At 39.6% G+C, this 18,268-nt stretch overlaps 1 protein-coding gene across 9 annotated transcripts in view; it reads right to left on the bottom strand.

Annotated features, from left to right (window-relative positions):
* The window catches only part of LOC111224653 (ELKS/Rab6-interacting/CAST family member 1-like), a 120,019-nt gene that overhangs the window by 65,265 nt on the left and 36,486 nt on the right, over nucleotides 1-18,268 (bottom strand). For 3 of the 9 annotated variants that reach the window (XR_002665230.1, XM_022749220.1, XM_022749221.1), the window contains 6 exons: nucleotides 15,529-15,666; nucleotides 13,610-13,750; nucleotides 11,607-11,747; nucleotides 9,339-9,532; nucleotides 8,789-8,899; nucleotides 4,332-4,343 (listed from right to left, as the gene is read on the bottom strand). Coding sequence is in view for 6 of the 9 variants with exons in the window: in XM_022749220.1 (XP_022604941.1) it covers nucleotides 4,332-4,343; nucleotides 8,789-8,899; nucleotides 9,339-9,532; nucleotides 11,607-11,747; nucleotides 13,610-13,750; nucleotides 15,529-15,666 (737 nt within the window). In the remaining 3 variants the exon portion in view is untranslated. The remainder of the gene's footprint in view (nucleotides 1-4,331; nucleotides 4,344-8,788; nucleotides 8,900-9,338; nucleotides 9,533-11,606; nucleotides 11,748-13,609; nucleotides 13,751-15,528; nucleotides 15,667-18,268) is intronic. The other 6 variants (XR_002665231.1, XM_022749222.1, XM_022749224.1 and 3 more) reach the window with 2 other exon arrangements.

Genomic DNA, 18,268 nt, shown 5'->3' with positions numbered 1-18,268 from the left:
TTCCTAAATTTTGCAAAACCACAAAAATATCCTCATGTACTGACCATACACATACACACACACATTCTTATATATGCTACATACACAGACACATATACACTAACATAAAATAGCCTTAATTTAAGCTTAAAAAATAAAAAAATAAAATAGTGAACACTGCTCGCAAATGCTGGTAAAAATGAAAACACACACACACATACACACGCAATCTCATAAACTTCAGTAAACATCAAACTCTCCAAAATAAAAAAAACAAACTTTTTAGCCTCCCTCATTAGTATGCTGCTGATATTCAGGGACCCACATTAAGGTAATATTAATATTACATTTGGAGACCTGTATAAATATTTGATCAGAAATGCTCGGGGGCCTCATGTATGTTTACTGCACATAGTTCACCCAACATTAACATCAAGGATTTCCTTTTAACTATTTGGAACTCAGTATTTCCTTTGAAAATACAGGAAATATTGGTTTGGTTTACTAAGCCTATAAAAACTATAAAACATAAGAAAAAAACTGATCAAAACATAATAGTTTAGTCTTGCCCACTGCTGGTGCGGAAGAAAAACTTACAGTACAAGGAGGACATTTCTGAGGAGTAAAGAAAGAAATGCTTAATTTATGATTTGCAGAATGACTGTAGGAAATCCCTCAGGCAGACCAGTAAATTTGTGGGGTAAATAAGGAGCTGAGGCCTGTGTGTGTGTGTGTGTGTGTGTGTGTGTGTGTGTGTGTGTGTGTGTGTGTGTGTGTGTGTGTAAACTGCCACGGTATGGGTTACTCCAAACTAGCTGTAAAAATACTGTGATAAAACTGCAGACAGAATTAAATGTCTTTCTCAACTGCATCTGTCCTTATGAAAATAAATCATATTCAGGGGATATATCGCCACTTCAGAACTAACAATACACTCACCTCAGAGTGTTTAGATAATAGTAATAGTGTAAGCATGTGACAGAGAGCTGGAGTTGTTGTTGGCAGTGTCTTTGTTTAACATGGAGAATGACAAAGTCCCTGCGTTAAACACTGACACTCTGTTCTTCAGCTTCATATTCGTCTTCTGATTTGAATTCCAGATTAGAGTCAATAGTACAGGAGGACTATCAGCATGTCTCACTACCTACAGTATGCTGTTATATGCCTCAATACAGTAGCATTCCTTTCATTTTTAATGATCTTTTTAACTTTTAACACCTTGATACTTTGTGACTTTTCTTAATTCTATAACAATTGCTTACAAACATAATGTTCAAATGATAACTGTGTCTGTTTGGTGTCCCCAGCTGTAAAACATGGTAAAAAAACAGTGGATTTTCATAGGCTCCACATCTGATTATTTTCATTACTGATTCATCTCTGGATTATTTTCTGATTAATCCTTTGGTGAATAAGACATCAAAAAAAGTTAATAGTTTGTTTTATTTTACCTAATGTCCACAACCCAAATATATTCAGTAGCGTCAAATCCTCCCAGTTGAAAAGAAGGATGCTGGGAACTTGTTCAGCAATTTTGCTTCAAAAAATTATAAATCAATGAATGATCAAAATGTCTGCCGATTAATGTTCTGTCAAATGATTAACCGACTGTGGCTCAAAGAAAGGACTGACACCCTTCATCCTGAAAGAATAAGGTTTGCTCTGAGGAGCAAATAGTGGCAATTTTACAGGATTTGGCTGCCCCTCGTCTGTTACCTAAAAAACAACCCAAGTGGACATTCCTTGTGTAATTGATTGTCCATCATTACTTTTCACCTTTTGTTTTTATTTTCCATTGCAACCATTACGGTCATATACAATGTACTGAGCAGAAGCAAGGGAGGGTGGGAGGTCAGTGATTTCTTTGTTTGGAGTTTTGTATCAGTTTAGTCATAAGAGGTCTAATGAATTATGCCCATGTCACAATGTAGGATAACACAATGTACACGTCTTTGTCTGTAAATTACTTTTTGGCAAACAAAGGCGATATAGTTGTTAAGACGGAGCCCATTTAACACGTAAAGTTAAAAATATTTCCTTATTTGTTATAGAAACACTGTTTTATGGTCATCTATGTAACTCATCAGTGTCATCAAATGTTCCCAAAGCTCTGTTTATGGCAGAGTTAACAATTTAATACTTCGTCGACAAACTGTATTTTAATAAGGTCAGAGGAAAGGACAATGATTAATTTTGACTTTTTCACCTGTTGAGATCGTAAACATTGTGGAAATGAAGCTACAAAATACAAAGGTTAATATAATATACTACGAGGCAGAATAATATTCTTCATCAAAATTGTAAACAAAAAGTATGTTTTTCATTTTCCCTCAGCCCTTATGTGTGTGTGTGTGTGTGTGTGTGTGTGTGTGTATACAGGTATTTTAATTTGATAACTCTCAGTAGTCATCATAGTGTTGGTACCAATTAACTTGCAAATTCCTCCTTGCATGTGTGTTTGTCTGTGTGGAAGAAAAAAACCAACATACATGGTCTGTGATAGCGCGTGCACGCGCGTGTGTGTGTCTGCTTGTTGTCGCCAATTAGCTGACAAATCCATGCACAACCTCAATGCTCAGAGTCATACAGGACCTCAAAGGGATCACACACATACACACACATACACACACACACACACACAAAAGAAACAATGCAATTCCTTTTTAAGCTACAGAAACCTTGATGTCTGACACTTGGCAGTGGATGAGGAGTTCCTTAGCTCAAGATCAAAACAACAAAAAAAAGACAGGACGAGAAAAAAAAAAAAAAAACACAAAAAAGGACAGAAGAAGAAAAAGAAGTTTTCTGTCGTCTACCAGACAGCAAGGCAATGCTAACTTTTTCTTTTGTTTCTTTCCCCCTCTAGAGTTGAATCACAAAACACCAGAACAACAGCACTGAAAAAGCTGACAAGACGGCAGGGGAACAGTGGCTCTAGAAGTTAAAAAGGAAAGGACGAGCAAAGAGAACTGGCACTGGGGAGACCTTTACAGCAGAGCAGGGCGCACAAAACACTCCGACCACCACATTTATGCAGGAAACAGAAGGAAGAAGTGGTTATTATGTGGTCGATCACAATGTGTAGGTCAGAGAAATTTCAATATGACTTTGATATGTCTGTTAGAAACGACCAAAGTCAGACTTTGGGGTTTGCATGCTGAAATCTCATTACAGAGTCACTTTCTGAGCACAGATAATAGAAAATGTAATAGTCAAAAAAAGAAGAAAAAGACGAGAGTTTTCAAACTTGGGATGTGGAAAATGCTATATGATACCATACTTAGAGGAATAGTTTGATATATTCACTTTTGTGACACTTGCCTGATGTCTGTTCATTAAATATAACACCACAGCTAGGAGACAACTATCTTAGTTTAACATAAAGATTGGAAAATGGGCGGAAACAGCTAGCCCAGCTGGACAGTTTCTTGGCCAGAAGCAGGGACTGGAGTCTCTGCTGACAGGGTGTTGATGACAATGGGATATAATGTTTTAATTAGTGAGCTTTAATACCTTTGGACAGAACAAGGCTAGCTGTTTCCCCATGTCTCCAGGCCTTATGCTAAGCTAACCATCTCCTTGCTCCAGCAACATATTTATCCTACAGATATGAGAGTGGTATCAATCTTCTAATTCTTAACAAAAAGGGCAATAAGCTAATTTCCCAAAATGTAAAACTATCCCTTTAAAACCCCACCACAACAAGTTAATGGTCTAATTGCTGAGGTCATGACAATTCTGAGAGCTAAACACAGGGTAACAGACCAGAAAAAGATTGTGAAATCTGAGTTGAACAGTGTAAAAAGTTCACCACAACTTGAGCTGAATCCCAGTCTATCTTAACTGCTTAACAAAAGTAGTGACAGGAACAAAATGTGCTGTGATTTCTCTGGAAGAGCCACAAAGACAGAAACCCAACAGAAGTAAGAAGACCCCTGAGCAAAAGTTCACCGCAGTCCAAGTTAATAATGGCGATGCGCTGTTACAACATTTTTGCTTGTTTGCTGTGGTAGTCTCAAATTTTAAGTTATTAAAGTTAGTGGTAGCATTAAAGTTAAAAATGCTGGTGTCGTGATGAGACTGGCAGAGAGTTATAATGGAGAGTGAAAGGAAGAGACAATAATGTTTCCTCTTCAAAGAGGCAGCAATGTGACAGAGAAAGAGAACAGAGTGAAAGTCAAGGTGTCTCCTTCAAAGACAGACAGACATGATGAGAATGATTAAAAACAGAGTTTATGACAGAATGAAGGAGATGAGAGAGTGTCCCGATGCAAGGACAAGAAGTATGACAATGAAGGAGAGAGATGAGAGAGACAGTGACGGAAGAAGAAAAATAGGCATGCAGTACTAACCTTGAGGCAAGACTGGGTAGAGCAGGAGAGAGTGTTGCATTGTAAAGATAAAAGAGAGGGAGAGAGAGACAGAGAAGGAGAGGGAAAGGTGAGAGGGGAGACAGGAGTTGAGCGTTAGGTTAGCCAGCTTGATCACTCTTCAAAGAGGAAAGAGATGAGAGACAGAGGAAGTGACAGAGAGACAGGGAGGAATGTAGAGAAACTGCAGGCAGACAGGAAGACAGGCATGACCAAGCAAGCAGCTGGGCAGGCAGGCAGACAGTCACATAGACAGACAGACAGGTCAAATGCAGGTATTTCTTCTTTTCAGTACAGCAACCAGACGCCTGCTCACCTTACAAGACCTCTACAAGCATGACCTCAATAAGCGTTTAAGGGCACACAAACGCAATCACAAAGCATAGAAAGTGAGCAATTAGCCAATCAAAGCATAAGCAGAGAGCGTGATCACTATGAATTATTTCTTCTCCAGTGGTTTGGATATCGCAGACGACTTCTTTCGCTTCCCGCTGGGGCCACATGAACATGCGGCATGCAAACATAAAGATATGAAATTTGAAATTCACTTCCTGAAATTGGTTGACCTCAAACGTGTATTCCCCACAATCACTCCTGATGCGTTTGATCAACCTGGCAAAGCCCAAACTCAGGGGTGAGCTTTTGCCTGGGAAGGCGCAGTAACAACAGCGTGCCAGAGACAAATTGTCCATTACAGAACAATATAACACGCAATAAACTTCTCTAATTTCCCATTACTCTGGTTTATATTCTACATATCTCCAAACCTCCGTCCCCTTTTCTCTCTATTTTTCCCTCCACAGTCTTTTCTGTCAGTTTCGTTTTCTGTTTCCCTATATCCCCACCATGTTGCCTGTTCTTTTCTTTCTCTCTCCATGTCTCCACCCGTTATTGCAGTTCTGTCTTGCTGTTTTTCTCCCTCCACCACTACCACCACCTACCTTTCCCTTTTCCTCTTTCCTTCCCTCTCTCTGTTTTCCACTCATCCATCCAAATCCTTTATTTTGGCCATCAGGGCAGATTTTCAGCTCCATTTCCCCTCAGTGTGAAGTCACTCAGTCTGCTCCAATTACCATCCTAGTTACTGAAATAAATAACCTGGTACCATTACAGCTGGATTTACACTAGAGGGGAAAGACAGAGGCTTGATTTTTACCCTTATTTAACCCACATCTGATCTTTTCATTAGGAATGTTCCCGTTGCTCACTCCTAGCCTAAGGTTAGCCTCGGTGCCAAGCTAAGAGTTGGCCATAGGCAAATGTATCCTCCTCTGACATACCTGTTAGCTCGAGGCTAACTCTTATAACTCACAGCAGGGTTAGGTAGACTTGGAATAAAGTCTGTATTAGCACACGTAATGCTATAGAGTCAGTGCTTGCAGGTTCAAAAAAGCCTAGTTACTGGATGTATTGAACACAGAAGGAACATCTGTGGACGAGCACTAACAGAGCATGTCTCAGTGTAGCCTTGACAGTAGGTTTTGAGGCAGTGGGTGATAGATAGATAGATAGATAGATAGATAGATAGATAGATAGATAGATAGATAGTTCAATCATAACTTGGCAACCGTATCCTGGCAGAACGGGCCCTGTCATAATCAAATAACAGTCTGATCTTACGTCAGTTTTGTTTTGAGTCATTAGATTGCAACATAAAAAAGTTTGCCAGGAGACAAGTAACTTCTGGATCTAACATTAGCTTAAATGGCTAGCTACAGCTGATAAAACCTGCCAGCATCACTTGTCATTTCAGCTGTCTACTTCTGTCTGATAGAGACAAACGTCCTATGAATTTCTAGAGATGAAATTGACTGCCACAGTTATTTTTGCATGTGTTTCATCTGAAAACAGAAAGCTTGACAGGCGTATAGCAACATGAACTAAAGGCGTAGCCAACAGTCAATTCTGCCCTTGTCATGACTGTTCCACCATGTTAATGCCCAACCAAAGCCTAAAGTCAACCAGGGATGTAGATTCCCTCATCATACATCTCACAGCTAAATGAAACCTCTAAACGTAAAGATGTATAAAGCATCACATATCCTTGGACTTTCTAATATAACCTCTACAAACCACTTCCTTCACAGTAAAGAATGTGTGTGCTAGCGTGTAAAAGGAAAGTTAAATTTCCTCATAAAAATCTACTTAATCTCAATTTCACTATTATAGGATACAGTTCTCAAACATGTAGTACTAACTCTAAATTTAATACCTTCCCAGTTTCCTGAGAGCAGCCTGCAAAGTTCAGATATTAAATATAAGTTGCTGAGAACCCTTTATTTTATCCTTCTCCACTGGGAGAGGGAAACATCTTTCTAATACATATGATATAAGAAATCCCACATGTGCACCCATCTGCACTTTAAAATGGTTATAAAGTTACATTACAATGTTATCCTCAAACTTAGCACCGCTGTAAATCTGCATCTGTGGCTACTGGCATACTAAATAACACACATATGCAGTTAAAATCCACTAGTTTAAAGTCAGCAGGTGCTGAATTATTAATAGTCTACTATTTCGACTGGCCAGACAGAGACACTGAGGAAATACTGAATCTCCCTAAAATCATTAACAACCATTAGTCTTGCAGTCAAACTACTAAACACACAGACAGACAGGGGGAGAGGCAGAGAGAGAGAGGGGGGTTTATAGTTTGGAGTGGGAGTGGATAGAGATCATGTCCAAGGAAGAAAATGAAGGAAAAGATTAAAGAGACAGAGAGAGAGATGGTGCAGACAGACAGCATATTCAGAAATCAAAGGCATAGAGACGCATAAAGACAGAGAGACAGATTTTAATAACCACAGAAAGATCTAACCCATCTAACCCTCAAAGGCAAATTTACTCGCATTACTTTAGCTAAGAAATAACTTAATTCAACCTCTTTGTAAACTTCAAATAGTTTTGCTCTTATTTGACTCTTGGCCATGAGCTCAAAACCTCTGACCTTCCTTAAGAGGTACTTTTTGTTAAAGAATCGACTTTATCTCTTGAGGCTCCCATTTTTATAATCCTCTTCATACAGAGATGCTAATAAACAGACATACAACAACAACAGACAGAAAGAATGAAAGAGATATTAAGGGAGACAGGTAAACACTGAGGCAGGCAGGCAGGCAGGCAGGCAGACAGATAATCAGATACAAACAGAAAGTTCAGACAGATTAATAATAGTTAATGAGGTAGATAGTGTAAACTGGCAGACATACAGAGCTGAAGACAGACAGGTTGATCCAAAATTACACAGACAGATAGAAAAGTAGTTAGAAACAAACATTTCATTCCTGTTATTATAAAAGAAATTACAAGACAAAAACTTAGTGAACTGTCCAGACTCCTAATGAAAGAAAAAGAGTGTGTTAAACTCTGCAAGTCAAGCATCCTCGGCTGAAAGTAAAACAAAAGTGTAGCGTGAAGACAGAGCCACTAAATGAAAGAGTTGCATCATTGACAGGAACAGAGACTCAAAGAGTTTCAGGCTGTACAGCAAAGACTCTGTTGCCAAACTGTGCCCTCATTTTACAAACTTTTGGGAGCAGTTTGGCTTGTCTTGCTGCAGCATAACAGACGACAAAAACTTCTGCTGATGGCACAGACGTGCAAGAGTACAACAGGGCTGATTACTGGCATTTTTTTCCAATCTGAAAACAGTCCAATAAACCATAATAGAGGCCTAGCGAGTACTGATCCAATGCTGCAACTCTCTGATGGTGATTATTAGTGAACATACTCAGCTATGTCCCATGTGGAAAAGGCTGCCAAAAATAGAAAATCTCTTGAGAAGTCACATTTATTTGACTTTTCATTTTCTTTTAATGTGATGCATCCAAAAATTATTTTAAGGTTGCAACTAACAATTTTGATTACCTATCAGTCTGCTGATTATTCTCTCATTTAACAGGTTAATTGTTTTATCTATCAAATTCAGAACATTTTTAAGGATTAATTTCCCAGATCCCAAGGTGACATGAAATTACTTATTTAATCAACAGTCCAAAATTCAAAGATATGATTAACCAATTGTTTCAACTATTGTCAGCAGTTGACACGACTAATCCTTTCAGCTCTAAAGGATTTGTATTTTTGAGAATAATACTTTTAGAGCATGCTTATAAATGCCATTATTAAAGATCAGACTTATGATGAATTACTATATAAAAGTAAGTAAAAGCATCTTGTGAATGTGACTATATGCATTAGATGCAGTCAGGCAATATTTTAATCAAAGCTTGTGGCCCTGTGGTGGTTGATACTTGAGGTACTTTGAATAAAACTGTTCACCACAGTTCACTTTTGAAGGAAAATGGTTCATTCCATAAACTTTTCCACATGGGAGTGGTTGCTATCAGAGCGCTCTCATATCCCGTCCTCTGACAAGCAAAGTGAGTTTGGTCGTGCATCGGTCTAATTGACTGACAGGGCCACCAGTCACTCACGTGCCCAGGTAGTCCCACACCATCCCCCCCATAGGCTGCTGAGATGCAGCAGGGGGAGGGGCCTGTTTTCGCGACTGCTGAGAACGCCACAGATGAGAAGCGGAAGGATTTCTGGGGTGTGATGGCCGAACACACACATACAAACACACACACACACACACACGCAAAGAAACATAAATCCACTCACACAGAATGACATGAATGTATTCATATTTATGCATACACACACGTAAATAAGGAATGAAATGAAAAAAACAGGAAGGGGCGATGATGAGAAGAAGAAATTAGGGTAGAAATTAAAGGAGAAAAAAGGGAAGAAAGAAGGAAGAGGAAGGGTGAAAAAAGGGAAAAACTAAAGGATTAGTACTTTAGGGAAGATTACCATAGACTCCAATAGTGTGTTGCCTGAAACTGAATTGAAAATGGACAACAAAAAGGAGCCTATTCTTACATTAAATGATCATTTTAACAAGTAAAGACAGTCTTGGTTGTTTTCTATTGACTGAGGTTAATAGAGGAAGGACAGAGATGCAATCTTCATCCCTCTCACCTCTCCAGTTCGTGGATCTTTTTCTCCTTGTCGTTCTTTTCATTCTCCATCTCCCTCAGGATCTCCAGCAGCCGTTCCACCTCGGACTGGGCCTTTCCAGCATCCTCCTTGTGCCGGGTCACTTCCTGCTCCAGGCAGGAGATGCGTTCGGAGAGTTCAGTGCTGGCCTGGGACTCTGCCGCTGCACTCTGAGCCTGGAACAGAAATTAATTATTAAAAATAAACCAAGCGTTAGCTTTCAAAATGAGATGACCACCATTTGATGGAAGCGATAAGTTCACACTGAAAGGATGTGCCAATAACAACATGTGTGCTGAGGATATGGTGGATGGATTTGATGAAAGTGACACATGGCTTTTTCAGATTGCTTGAGGGTAGAATTGGTCTGTAATTGCTCTTTACTTATAAATTATATTCACAGACACAAGATTTGTAAACTTTTATATACCAAACCTTTATTTTACGGATATTATATTCAGCAGCTCAGGTTGACTGTGCACCATATTTGAAATGGAGACTCTAACTTAATGTGGCCTCATCAGTTGTGCTCAAAATCATGAAACGTGCAGGATTTTAATAGATCATGTATGATATCTTTACGGCTCCTTTGTTTCTGTTTAAAAATACATGTATTAATCCATTTGAATTTTTATTTTAAAAATGTAAAGGCATAAAATGATGGTATAAGTTTGAATTGATCTTCAATGAGCATATTTTTCCATAAAAAAGTGTCTACAGCCACGCTAGTTGTTCTGTAGGTCTGTACTAACAACGGAGCTTTGGGCTGACCATAACGCTAATATGCTCACAATGACATGGTAGCAGGTGTTATTATGGTGTTGTCAGGTGTTATGCATGTTTACATGCTAGCAGGTAATGAATTGTACCAGCATGTTTAGCAGGTAATGTGTAGCATGTTCACCATCTTAGTTTAGCATGTTAGCATTTGGTAATCAGCACTAAAAACAAAGTACAGCTGAGGATGATGGGAATGTCATTATTTCTGAAGTTATCTGGTCATAAATCAAAGTACTGGAGCAATGTATTATATTATAAATGTGTGTGTGTGTGTGTGTGTGTGTGTGTGTGTGTGTGTGTGTTATTCAGTAGGTTTGGGGTTATGTTATTAATAAGTCTAAGTCAAGCACACACACAAAAGTAAGGTGAACTGAGTTGCACTGGCTTCCTTGTTTCTCCTCAGCAATGCAGAAGACGCCGAAAACGAGAGAAAGAAAGAAATGAAATAAAACAAAGAGAAAAAAAACGAGTTATAACCAGCTTAGAGGTTAGAACATCTGTGTGTGTTTCCCAGAAGCAAATGTTGCTCTTGGGACAGATTGACTTTGTGTGTGTGTGTGTGTGTGTGTGTGTGTGTGTGTGTGTGTGTGTGTTTGCACACGCCTTCGTCCCACAATACATAAACCCTATTAGTTTTGGAAGTGCACAACAGTTTTTACAAGTCTTTATGTGGAGAGGAAATGTTTGGGTGTCTGACGATATTATAAGAAGATCTGGGTGGAGGAGAAGAGAGACAGAGAGAAAGACAAATAAGAAAGGAAAAAAAGAAACATCACACACAATGTCACATGCAGAATCTCAATCAGTTTGCACACACAGACACAAGTTCTGTCTTTTTTCCATCCATGGTAACAGAAAGAGACTCAGAAATGAAGTCAAATGAAATGAGAGAAACACCAGCGATTCACTGACACCTTCATACACATTCTCACTCTCTCTCTTTGTCACATACTTTTCACACACGCGCGCGAGCGTGCAGACCTACATACACACACACACAGACCTACATACACATTCAGGGTGTGGTGGTGGTGCTGTCTTCTCCACTCTGTGAAAATGACTGTAAGGCTGTCAGCGAGCCGTCACACACACACCATTTTATGGGCTGCTGTGTGGGAGAGAATATGTGATATGAAGACACACACACACACACACACACACACACACACACACACACACAGCCATCTCTCTTGGAAAACAGTTAAGGGAAAACAAAGAAGGGAAGACAGAAGAGGTTCTATCGTTTAAAACCCTCCACTTCTGTACAACTGTGTTTCTGCCTGTACTGTATGTACTGGTATGTACCGTATGTACAGTTCTTTCTTCACCATCACTTAAGTCTTGTCTATCCATCATGGCAACTTGTTTTGGTCCAAATGACAGGTAGCTAAAAAAAAGCTCTAGCTGCCTCTGTGAAAGCATCTGATTTTTTCTGGTTATGTCACTTCACTGATGGTCTTTTCAGCTAACCTTCTTAAGCTGGTTCTCCAGTTTGATACACTCCTCCCTCTTCTGCTCCAGGCCGATCTCCAGACTCTTCAGCCTGTTGTCCTTCTTCAGAGTGGAGGAAGCCAGAGAGGAAGCCTTCTCCTTCAGATCCAACACCGATGTCTGGAAGAGAAAAGAAAGCATAACGGAGAGTGCTGATGAAGGAAATGAACACCACACTTTACTGCTGAACCCTGGAGGTTGCAACAGTGTTGTCACTAACCCCCATCAGGTGTATTACATCTTGGGTCTTATTTTCTTCCAGTTGTGATAGCATTGTATTTACCAAAGTATTTACTCTTAACCACTTTATTATGGCATAAAACCAAAAGGTAATGCATCGGAAATGTTGGTAATAATCCTCAACTGCACAGTAAAATTGTGTGTGAGCACAAATATAGCAAGTAAACTGCAATGTTGGTTACAATGACAGTTTGACTTGTAGTTTTATCGCTCTCTTTCTCATCCAAATAAGTGTGGCCAACTTGTGTTTCTTGTCCCCTTGGGGCTTTTTTCACACTGGATCTCAGTAATCTCAGATATACTGTTATTATTGCTGATGAAGAATATAAACAAAATCTAAGTTGTAATAAACTGGAATTATCCTTTAAGGTTTTCCTACACAGTTAGGATAATGACTCTGTCTCTTGTTCTTAAAAACCTTTTCCCATGACCTGTCTCTTCTCTCACTCTTCCAGCTCGATCCCTCCATCCGTGAAGTCTCTCACTCCCTTTCTTTTCTGGTCTTTTCCTCTTTTGGTAGGGGCAGTGAAACAGAAACCAGCGGGACCAGAAGGACAGACACCCAGACGTGTAATTTTACCCTTGACTGACAATACCAACTCCAGACTACAGATCATCATGTTTGACTGGGCTTTGGTCAGAGAAACCTTACTGCTTACTCTGATTATATTTAGGTACACATATATATTGCTGTTGTCAGACAAACCCCACATCTGTGTTTAGCAGTGTAGAGAGGAATTCTTGTTTTCTCCCTAACTTTTCCCATGTATTTTTGAAATTATATAATGGGAGTGCAACAGGGATTATGACTCCACAATAACAAAAATTAGCTGAGCAATCAGAAAAGGCACAAAGGACTTTTCACCAGTATCACAAAGGAACAACGTGCCTCTTTGCCTTTTTTTTGCCAAGATTTAGATAAGAAGTTTGACACATGTTTACACTAAATATGAAGCTACAGCCAGCGGGTGGTTAGTTTAACTTATCATACGGACTGAAAACAGGGGGAAGCAGCTAACCAGGCTCTGTCCAAAAGTAAAATATCCACCTCTCAGCACATATAAAGCTCACTAATGTATCTGTATCTTGTCTGTTAATAACATGACAAATCAAAATGTAAAACATCGACAAATTTGTGGTTTTATGTGAACCACCTCCTGGCTGTAGCTTACACCTGATGTTGTTCGTTTTGTTTTGTATGTGTTCATGACAGGACAGCACTATAAGAAAGGTGTGTATTTAATTTGACCATGTGTGTATCTTGCTCTCCCAATATGTTCTGTTATGCTGTTTCAAAATAAAGGAAAAAGGTATTTTTTTGAATTTTGTTTTTCCTGAAGTGGTTAATTGCAACTTTCCTACTGTGCTGTGCTGCGGTGAATAAAGAGACGACATCGTCTGAAAATGTGTTGTCATTCTGTCTCTCCCTCCCTGTTTCTGCTGTTTTGTTTTGTATGAATCACAGGGGTCACAGCAAGAAGAATTCAGCTCCCATCACTGTTTCCATTGGTTGTGGGTTTTGCATATTGTTGTCAAGGAAACGTGACAGTTTTATCGTTGTTGTCCTTCAGCAAGCGGACAGCGGGAGGATTCGAGGTCTGTTCTACAGTGATAGATCAATCACGTTTCCTTGACAGGGACACAGAGAGGCAGAGGCGAGAGAGTGTTTTTCTGACTTATAGCACAGATGTGAATGTGTGTGCGTGCGTGCGTGCGTGCATGCGTGCGTGCGTGTCTTCTACCTCACGGTCAGCCAGGTCAGCCTGTAGCTGGGAAACTTTCTCCCTCAACTCCTTCAGCTCCTTCTTGCTGGACTCCATCTCCTCTCCCTTTTCTCTCTCCTCCCTCTCTCGCTGCTCCTTCAAGCGCTCAATGATTCGCTCCTAAACACAGAGAGGGATGAGGAGGTGGAAGAGGAGAGGATGAAAGAGGGATGGAGGTTGGAAGGACAGGAAGAGAAAGAGTCGAAAGAAAGAAAGAAGAGGAGAGAAAAAAGGTAGGCAAGGGAGAAGGAGTGATGGAAAGAGAGAAGCAGACAGAGAATAAAATCACCTCATACACTCCAACAGCCATTCACAGTCACTCAATATCAAGTTTCTATACCAATAACAGTCGCATTAAACTTTATGTACATGGCAGCTTTGACAGGATCTAACGGCCAACAGTGATTTTAGACACGTAATACGTTCTGGCACAAGATGTAAAATTCACAACCACTAAAACACTATAGACGCTCTCCAGCTATAGAACAACACAGCGGCCAGTTCAAGAAAAAGTACAAAAGTTCACACACACAAAAGCAGCCCAGAGAGCCCAGAGAGTGTGTCCTGGCTGTTCTGTGTGAGTTCTTGTACTTCTGTCTTTGTGAGGAGGGATTTCAGTTTTGTGGACATTTTTGGGAAGTGAGGACATTTAATTAGGCTTTGAGGTTTAAGACATACAGACGTGATGTTAAGGTTAGTGTTGGTGGCTAGGGAGAACATTACGTCAATGACAGTCCTCACAAGTATGGACATACAAAAGCTTGTTTGTATGTGAATTAGTGTGGAGACCTACAGTAGAGCATCTACTTGAATAATAATAATTAAAAAATTCTGATTTGGTTTTATTTTTTTATATCATAAAACAATATAAAGACATACTTGCAAAATCATGACATTAATATTTTAAAGAACACAAATATTCAATGGAGTATGGGTTATTAATACTATATGCACTGACAAAAAATAAAACAAAACAATAAACTTTAAGATGCCTGAAACAGACAGGGTGTTCTGCATAAAATTTAAGTGTGACACAAGAGAAAAACAGTAAAAGTTAATATAATATTTCTACTCTGCTATGAAACATAACACTCACAATAGAAAACAATGTGTGTGAGACAGTAACAAAAATAAAGAAAAAAAGAGAGGGATGGAGAGATGAAAAAAAAGAAAAGGAAGAAACCAAGAAAGATATCCAAAAGCACCAAAACAATGAAAATGAAGGGAAAAAAAGCTCATGAAAGTCATTTGAGTGAAGCAGGAGTCATCGGCTTCATCGTCCTGCCAACACTCACACATCCAGCCAACACCCTGAATATTAGTCACCGGACAGTTAATAGCCCTGTTTCCTGTGTGTGTGTGCAAGTGTGAAGGAGATCAAGTCGGTAACATAATCGTGCATAACAGCACAAAAATATATTCTCATCAAACACTTGAAAGTGGTGTGCCGGTCTCACCGGTTGGTTTCCCAGAATCAGGGTCAAGTCCTCACTTAAAGCAGCCTGAAGAATCATGAAACAGACTGTTGCTGGTTCAGGGGGTTGAGGACTGTTTCGTGACGGTGGTATCTGAATGTTTAGACCCAAACAATGATAGATGGCACGGTTGTTTGTTCTGTTCCAATCTGTTTGCACCATGTGGCTGCGTGTTGGAAGGATTATGATCTTTTATGAACACAGGCTGTGAATGGTTTAATAATGAAACAGCCAATGTGATTATTGGTTCATTTCCATTCATCCAGAGTCATTTGATCATTGTGTGGGTGGTCGGCGGTTTTGCTCATAGTGGTTTTATTAATGTAACCTTGCTCGGGAGTTGACCTGAGGTTGACCAGCAACGTGTGTGTGTGTGTGTGTGTGTGTGTGTGTGTGTGTGTGTGTGTGTGTGTGTGAGTGTACCTTCTCAGCCAGAGCCTCCTCCAGTGTTCCCAGTGCTGTGTCGGTGTTGGAGGTGTCTGTCTGTAAAGACTTGACTCTGTCTTTCAGACCGCTCAGCTGTTTCTCTTTATCCCTCAGCTGATCCTGGAGGTTCTCTATCTGCAGAGAGAGAAGGAGAAATACTCATCGACAGAATGATTTGTGTAGATGCTTTACTCACATATTTACCAAAGAAAAAGATATTCTGTTGGCAAGTCGATGGAGTCTGAAAGTCAGTCAAAACAAAGCATAGAGCAGTCCACTGGGGCAACTGCTTGTGACTAGAGCTTGAAGACATTGAAGAGATAGTGACATTTTACCATTGTACCCACTGCACTTGGTCTATCATAACAACGTGGCTCCATGGCACGATCAGAAACCAACAGAATGATTGGTGAGGTAATGACAAATACAACAACATATACATGAATAAAGGATATAAAACCACAGCCTAAGACATGAAAAAGATGAATTATAATAAACTAAATTTACCTACACTGAACATTAAATAAGTAGTATGTTAATGTGGGTACACCTGTACTATGAATGTAAAATTTCTCCTTTTTACTTTCGTTTTTTTTTTTCCTTTTTGCAACTGCAATCTCGTTACTTATCATCTAATGCAGGTATATCTACGATTGGCTAAAATCACTTTGGTCCACCCAACTTCCCTGGTAACAGGAAGTTAACCAGGTACAGTAACAGCAACAAAGAAAGTTAAAAAAAAAAAGATTTAGTTGATTTATTTGGTGTTAATCCATCAAAATACTGTCAGAATGAATTAAAACTGAACAAATATTTGAAACAAATCTCATAATCTGATACAATTCCTTTGTATGTTTATCCAAATGATTGTCAGCGTTAGTCTACAAGTAATAATCTTTGAGGCCCTTTTGATTATTTTACCTTCAACTTTGCTGCTTAGTACTCATTGTGTTTTACATACGACTTAACAGAGTGTAAGAGAGTTTATTTGACAGTTGATAACTGTGCACACAAACAGCAAGACATATACTAAAAGATTAATGAGGATAAACAAAACAGAAAGGTTTTAACACTAAATTATGGTCCAAATTTCCCACATTTCCTCTCTGTCTCTCCTGTTTCCTCTCAAACTGATTCAAAAGCAAACACAAACGACAAATTCTTGTAAAAGGGGTCTAATGTGATTCTATCTGGAGATTTTCAACAAGGAAAAAGGCTGAGAGGTGCTGTGCTGTCAAATATAAACGTTCTCCCTATGCTTTGCCACCTTTAACCCCTACTCCAAATACACACTCTCTACCTCCACTTCTTTCTCCTGTTCTCCATCCGTCCTCCTGTTTCCTTTCATAGTGATTTAGTAGCAGATTAATTTTCAATTAAAACACAAAATCAGCAGAAATAACTGAAGGACTCACACGTGTATGTGTGTGTGTGTGTGTGTGAGAGAGAGAGAGAGAGAGAGAGAGAGAGAGAGAGAGAGAGAGAGAGATCACAGACAAAGATATGGTTGTGTCAACTTTGTGGTCTTCATTAAAAGATGGATGGAACAAAAGGTCGAACAGAAACAGAAATAACAAATGCAGGAAAAAAGACAGATGGAGAGCTTATGCAATGTCTTATGAGTGAACTTGGGTGGTAAAATTGCAACAAAAAAAATCTCAGTCTCCTTCTCTTTCTGTCTCTCTATCCTTTCTTTTGCCAAAGAGAAAGGAAACCAAGCGATTGACAACCTGTCACAAAAAAAATGAAGAAAATCAGATTGGTATGTAACCTCTGACTCCACTGCAGGTGAGACACACACATTTACTGTACCACGGATATTGTGAGTGTGTGTGTTCATACAGTAAAACATTTCCAGCGCCTCATTAATCAACTGTTGACCTGACAGCTTGACTGACACCTTCTCCTCTCTCTCTCTCTCTCTCTCTCACATACACACACACATACACGAACACACACTTGACATTGAGAGGCAGTGAGACTCTTTGATCCTGTCTGCACTTCCTGAAACTGACAACTGCTGGATGCCTGGCATGCACACACATATGAACACACACACACACACACACACACACACACACACCGCCTACGATACTGATCTGGAATACGTTCACAAAACAAAAACTGGCTGACGCCTCTCTTCATTTATGTCATAATGTTCCTCACATGAAACTGAAAATTACATTCAGCAACAAAGAGAAGGAGGATGATGGGCCTTTAATTGTCTATGCACTCAGGTAATTTCCCTCACCGCTAACAAAGAGTGACAGATAAAACCATCAGGAGGGGAGGACGAGAGGAGGAAGAGGTGGACAAACTGCAAAAAAAAAAAGAATATATTTTTAGCTTTTCCATGTACAAGAAGAGAAATGAGGCAATCATAAGTACGGATTAGATAAAGGAGGAGTCAGCAGCATCTCTGTCTCCCTCTCAGACACCGGACTGTATTCTATTTGAAGACGGCAGAGGTCATCATTTATTGAACAAGAGGAACTCATTAGTATGCATCTGATTTCAAACACACTGTGTCTCTCTCCTCCCCCTCCCTATCTTGCTTTATGTCTGTCTGCTTGATTGTCTCTATCTATTATCTCCACACACTCTCCATTTGTACGTTTTTTTTTGTCTAACAGGGACAACTGGAGGGACAGGGAGAGACAGAGGGATGGAGAGATCAAATTAAGAGGTTGAGGTTTTACAGCGAGAGACACAAAAGGATGGAAATGGGAGGATTCGA

This window comes from Seriola dumerili, unplaced genomic scaffold, assembly GCF_002260705.1.
Source record: "Seriola dumerili isolate Sdu_G_001 unplaced genomic scaffold, Sdu_1.0 BDQW01000138.1, whole genome shotgun sequence".
Taxonomy (NCBI): Eukaryota; Metazoa; Chordata; class Actinopteri; order Carangiformes; family Carangidae; genus Seriola; species Seriola dumerili.
The sequence above is the reverse complement of the archived record's forward strand: the minus strand, read 5'-3'. Positions and strand labels throughout refer to the sequence as shown.